Below are 5,915 nucleotides of genomic sequence, written 5' to 3'. Positions count from 1 at the left end.
GCGCTGATTTGTATTCCCACTTTCACTCCGCACCGTACGTAAGCTTGCATTTCTAATTTCTTTCCTACCAGAAAAAAAACACAGTCTCGATCTGCATCGGCGCCATTCCGGCGACGCCATGCGCGCCGATGAGAAGCCCCATGCCGTGTGCGTGCCGTACCCGGCGCAGGGGCACGCCACCCCGATGATGAAGCTGGCCAAGGTCCTCCACTCCAGGGGCTTCCACGTCACCTTCGTCTACACCGAGCACAACCACCGGCGCCTCGTCCGCTCCCGCGGCCCAGGTGCTGTCGCTGGCCTCCCGGACTTCCGCTTCGCCACCATCCCCGACGGCCTGCCGCCGTCCGACCCCGATGCCACCCAGGACCAGGCGTCCATCTGCCACTCCACCACGACCACCTGCCTCCCCCACCTGAAGAGCCTGCTCGGCGACCTCGACAACAACCGTGCAACTGGGACGCCGCCGGTGACGTGCGTCGTCGCGGACAGCATCATGAGCTTCGCGGTGGACGCCGCGGCGGAGCTCGGCGTGCCGTGCGCGCTCTTCTGGACCGCCAGCGCCTGCGGTTACATGGGCTACTACAACTTCCGGTTCCTCCTAGACCATGGCCTTACTCCTCTCAAAGGTACCTCTCTGTCATACCCCAGATTCTACTAGTATTTTGAGATGTGTAACAAGTTATCAGCGAGCAAGTAACAACCAATGTTCCGTTTGATGAGCAGGTGAAGAGCAACTGACGAATGGCTACTTGGGCACGCCGGTGACAAATGCTCTCGGGATGACCAGGCAGATGCGTCTCCGGGACTTCCCGTCCTTCATCCGCACGACGGACCGGGACGACATCCTGCTCAACTTCATGATACACGAGCTAGAGCGGGCGAGCCGTGCAGCCGCCGTCATCGTCAACACCTTTGACGAGCTGGAGCAGCCGGCGGTGGACGCCATGCGCGCCATCCTCACCCCGCCAGTCTACACCATCGGCCCTCTCAACTTTGTTGTAGAGCAGCTGGTCCCCGACGGCGATGGCAGCGCCCCGCTCGCCGCGATTCGCCCCAGCCTTTGGAGGGAAGACCGGTCCTGCCTAGAGTGGCTTCGTGGCAGGGAGCCCCGTTCTGTGGTGTACGTCAACTTCGGGAGCATCACTACCATGACCGGCCAAGAGCTGGTGGAGTTCGCTTGGGGGTTGGCCAACTGCGGCTACGACTTCCTATGGATCGTGAGGAACGACCTGGTGAAGGGCGACGCCGCCGTGCTGCCACCGGAGTTCCTGGAGGAGACCAAGGGCCGGTGTTTCTTGACGAGCTGGTGCGAGCAGGAGGCGGTGCTGCAGAACGAGGCTGTGGGGGCCTTCCTGACGCACTACGGGTGGAACTCGATGATGGAGGGGCTCAGCTCCGGGCTGCCGATGCTGGGCTGGCCCTTCTTCGCGGAGCAGCAGACCAACTGCCGCTACGCGTGCGTGGAGTGGGGCGTCGGGATGGAGGTCGGCGACGACGTGCGCCGGGAGGTGGTCGAGGAGAGGATAAGGGAGGTGATGGGTGGTGGCGAGGTGGGGAAGGAGATGAGGCGGAAGGCGGTTGAGTGGAAGAACATCGCCGTCCGTGCCACGGTGCTACCTGATGGCAGGTCGTTGGCCAACCTTGAGAGCCTGCTCAAGGATGTATTGTGCTGACCGCAGAGGAATGTTGGGTAGAGTTTGTGAGGGGCATGGGGATCCAAATCAACGCATGATAGAAATATTCTCATAACTTTTCGAACATTCAACAAAATTTGCCCCTACTTTCAATAAATGTTTCTGATTTGTTGGCAAAATTTCTCTTCTGTTTTAGTGTAGTATTATATTTCCCTTGACATGCTTGATAAAGATAAACAAGGCCACGGGAAGAAATAAGAGACGGCAGGATGGGATCACACGAATAAACAGGCGCTATCTTCTGTCGTGAGCACACCCCGTCTTGTCCCATTGTTACGTGTCCCGCAGATACCGCGACGGGAAAAGGCATGTGCATATAGATGACTGTGGGCAGCAGCAGTAGGGACACGGTGAAAAACAAAAGGTGATGTCCCGGCCACTTGCATATGGACATCAATAATCGCAGGCTGGAGCAAATCCATTTACAGCATCTCCACCCGTTTGGCCTCCCAGCGCACCCGGCGAAGGGCTTTGCCCGTTTGCGCCGGCGGTTCTTTTGTCTAGGGAAGATCAAGTTCCAGCCGCACCCCCAAGTTTCGGCCCCCAAACGCACAAAAATGCAAAGTTCTCTCTCCCGTCTTAAAAAACAACACAAGTTCGCCGATCATCATGCCACAGGTCGGCGATCAAACGTAGCTAAAGTATTTGAAAAATGTATAGGAAAATGTTGACCATGCATTCAGAAAATGTTAATCTTGTATTTGAAAAAAATTAATCTTGTATTTGAATTTTTTTAATAATGGATTGAGAAATGTTTAAAATGGGTATAGAAAAAATGTTGACCATGTATTACAAAAATGTTTAATTTGTATTGAAAAAATGTTACACGTCTATTAGAAAATGTTGTTGACACTAAAAAGTTTGTAGAATAATAACAAAAAAGAAAAAATAAATCCGAAGAAATAAACCACAATAAATAAAAGAAAAAAGAAAATGAAATATACAAAGAAAGAAAATACAAAAAAAGAGTGAAAAGAAACAGAAGAAAAAAAAGAAAAGAAGCAAAACAAATGAAAAAAGAAAAAAATAAAGAAAATCGGCCCTACTACTTGCAACTGTCATGCGACTTAGTTGAAGTGGCTAGCAGCGCTAGCGATTTCCTTGGAAACCACTTTGGGAAAACCCTATTCGCCGCATTCTGCGGCGAATTGTCGACCTACCGCACAGGTCCCCAAAGGTTCGATAGTAACTGGGCCGGCCCAGTTAGCTGTTTTTCACGTTGGATCTCTTTTCGTTTTTGTGAACTTTCTGGATGCTTCCTGGCCGGTTTTGGGAACCTTCCAGAAGGTTCTTGAACCGGGTTTTCTGGTTTTCTTTTTTATTTTCTTTCTTCTTTTCGTTTATAGTTATTTCTGTTCTTTTTCTTTCCTTTTTTTTCGTTTTTTCTGTTTCTTTTCTTTCTTTTTATTTTCTTCTCCTTTTTTTCATTTTTTTCTGAAAATATTCAAAATTTTGTTCGTGTTTCCAAAAAATGTTCAGATTTTGAAAAATTGTTCTCAAAATTCAAAAATTGTCCTCGTTACACAAAAAAGTTCAAAACTTTCGAAATTCAAAAAATGTACCGGATTTCAATTTTTTGTTCACCCACTCAAAAAATGTCCGCGCTTCCAATTTTTTTCGGGATTTTTCAAAATTGTTCTCTGTGTTCAAAATTTGTTCTCAACATTCAAAAAATGTTCGTGCTTCCAAATTTGTTCTCCATTTCGAAATTTGTTCTAAAGATTCAAAAAATGTTCATGCTTGAAAAAGTTGTTCGCTTCGTTTCAGAAATTGTTCACCTCTTTATGTTATTTCACAAACCAAAAATTGTTTTGTTTCAAAAAAAATCCCAGTTTCAAAATTTGTTCACAAATTCAGAAAATGTCGCATGTTTAAATTTTCTTCGCAAATACAAATTTTTTGGGAATTTCAAAAAAGTGTTCCAAATGTTGTTCACAAATTCAAAGATGTTCAGGAATTTCAAGAATTCTTCCTGTTATTCAAATTTGTTCACAAATTAAAAAAATATTTTTGGTTTCAAAATTTGTTCACATGTGCAAAAAAATGTTCTCATGTTTAATTTTTGTTCAAAATTCAATAATGTTTGCTAATTTTTTAAAAAAGTTCCTTTTTCTGAAGTTGTTCGCATATTGAAGAAACATTACAGTTTTTTAAAATTTGTGCACAAATTGAAAAAAGGTTAATGTTTTTAAAAATTAGGTCGCAAATTATAAAAATGCTACCTGCAAGTTCAATCCCTCGACCGCAAGTGTTTTTTTCTGCTACTTCTCTTTGGTATTTTTATATTGGCGTTGCCACTCTTTCAGAAATAGCTGACCTGGTGGAGTGGCTAGGGCATAGCGTGCACATGAAGTGATCGCGGGTTCGATTCCGTAACTGCCGTGCCCTTTATTTTTGGCATCTCTTCCATTCGGCGAAGGACAGCGAATGGGCCGGCCCACGCGAACCTCTTCCTGTGCGAAACGTCGACTTCTTGCCGCAGCCCGCCTGCCAGCCAGCCGACAGGCCCCGCCGCCTGGCCTGCCCCCTCCGGATGCGTCGTTCGCGACGCCCGAGGGTGAAAGCAGTCGCCTCGCCTGCCGCGCGGTCATTAACGCGCCGGCGTTAATAGCCCCGCTGCCGCTGCCCGCCTCCTCCCCGCCCCGCCCCGCTATAAAACGCCACGCCCTCCCTCCGACGCCCACACCCGTCCCACCGACACCCGCTGCAGCCTGCCCGCCACCTCCCCGCCCCGCCACCTCCCCGCACCCGATGGCCTTCCGCGGCAGCAGCAGCACAGGCGGCGGCGGCGCCGACGACGACGTCCCCGGCGCATGGCCGACGAGCATAGGAGTGCCGGAGACGGAGGAGCTCCACCGCTACTGCCTCCCCGTGCCGCCGGGCTGTCGTCTTCCACGCAACTGGAAGATCGACGCGGACGGCTTCGCGACGCCGGGTCCCGGCGCGACGGAGGAGGAGCTCCGCAACCACATCGGCGGCCGGCACAACATCGAAGGCCGCAGGAATTTTTGGTGCGGGAAGGATTATTGGGAGGTCATGGCTGCCTTCCGGCTTGCGGCGGCCGGCGTGACCCCCGACCTGACGGGCCGCAGCGGCCGTCTTCACGCACCGCCTCCACCGCACGATCGCCGCAGACGTGGCGGCGGCCAGGGTGTGCACCCGGCACCGGCGCCCGCGCCGGCCGCCCCACCCTCCCCTCCGGGGATAGACTTGACGCCGGAGCAGGTCATCCTCCGCGAGGACGGCGATCCGGATGATACGCCGGGGTACCACGTAGCCGTACGGGCGTCCGAGGCTGCAGCGGCGGCGGCGGAGGCGGCGGAGGCCGCCGAGATTGCGGCCGCAATCCAGGCGGCCGAGGCGGCGCAGCAGGCGGCGATGGCGGCGCCGGAGTGGCAGCAGGTGCCGCAGGAGTGGCGGCAGGAGTGGCAGCAGGCGCCGGCGGAGTGGCAGCAGGCGCCGGGGGAGGAGGAGGATCCCGACGACGATCCGGTGGACTGGGACGACCTCGCGAACCGTTCCAGCAGCGATGATGACGGCGGCGACGGCCCGGCCGTGATCGATCTCGTTGATAGCGACGACGAGTAGTTTTTTACAGTGTTTTTAATTTAATTTAGTTATGTCGTTGTAAGCCTAAGTAGTAGACTTTATGTATGAACTGGTAATCATCGAGTTCGCTCGACTATGTAAAATATTTTATCTATGTTGAATGAAATTTATGTGAAATTTATTTTGTCCATTTCATTCGAGAGTTTTGATTTGATGATTAATTTGTACACGACTACATAATAAAATAGTAAGGACGCTAAAGTACGTGATTGCATGCATGTAACAGAACAAAATTTTGCGAGTGTCTACGCATCCCGAATGTAGACCTACGCATCCCGAATGTAGACCTACGGGCAGTGTTTTCGTGATTTTCGACGTGGAAAACCCTAGAAAATGCGCCGAGCGCCGGAAAAATACGAGAATTGCGTGGGTGCTGTGGATGGTGATGGCAACGTGTGGAAAAAGTTTCATGACGTTTGACGGAGTAGAAAATAGTCCGTAGTGATAACCCACTCCCCGGCAGACCGAGGAGTAGCTGGTTGCACTGGGGCTACGTGATCGCATGCATGCAATCGCACGAAACTGTGCGTACATGTGGGCACGGCCAACGCAGGGCCCCACGCAAGGTTGGAACGAAAACGGACACAAAGCGAACGTTGGGTCACGTCCGGG

The 5,915-nt window shown here is 51.5% G+C and overlaps 1 protein-coding gene across 1 annotated transcript; it reads left to right on the top strand.

The window, feature by feature from the left end:
* Positions 1-1,813, top strand: LOC123187006 (7-deoxyloganetin glucosyltransferase). Its single transcript, XM_044598750.1, has 2 exons — positions 1-626; positions 724-1,813. Exons 1-2 carry the CDS (start codon positions 119-121, stop codon positions 1,671-1,673), a joined length of 1,458 nt encoding a protein of 485 aa, XP_044454685.1. The 5' UTR covers positions 1-118; the 3' UTR covers positions 1,674-1,813.
* Positions 1,814-5,915: the final 4,102 nt, after the last annotated feature.

Source organism: Triticum aestivum, chromosome 2A (genome assembly GCF_018294505.1).
Source record: "Triticum aestivum cultivar Chinese Spring chromosome 2A, IWGSC CS RefSeq v2.1, whole genome shotgun sequence".
NCBI lineage: Eukaryota > Viridiplantae > Streptophyta > Magnoliopsida > Poales > Poaceae > Triticum > Triticum aestivum.
This window is presented reverse-complemented; position numbering and strand designations above follow the sequence as displayed.

Coding starts and splice junctions, on each gene's coding strand:
- LOC123187006 (XM_044598750.1), top strand. CDS start 119: ATGCGCGCCGATGAGAAGCCCCATGCCGTGTGCGTGCCGTACCCGGCG. Junction 627..723: donor TGGCCTTACTCCTCTCAAAG/GTACCTCTCTGT, acceptor TTTGATGAGCAG/GTGAAGAGCAACTGACGAAT.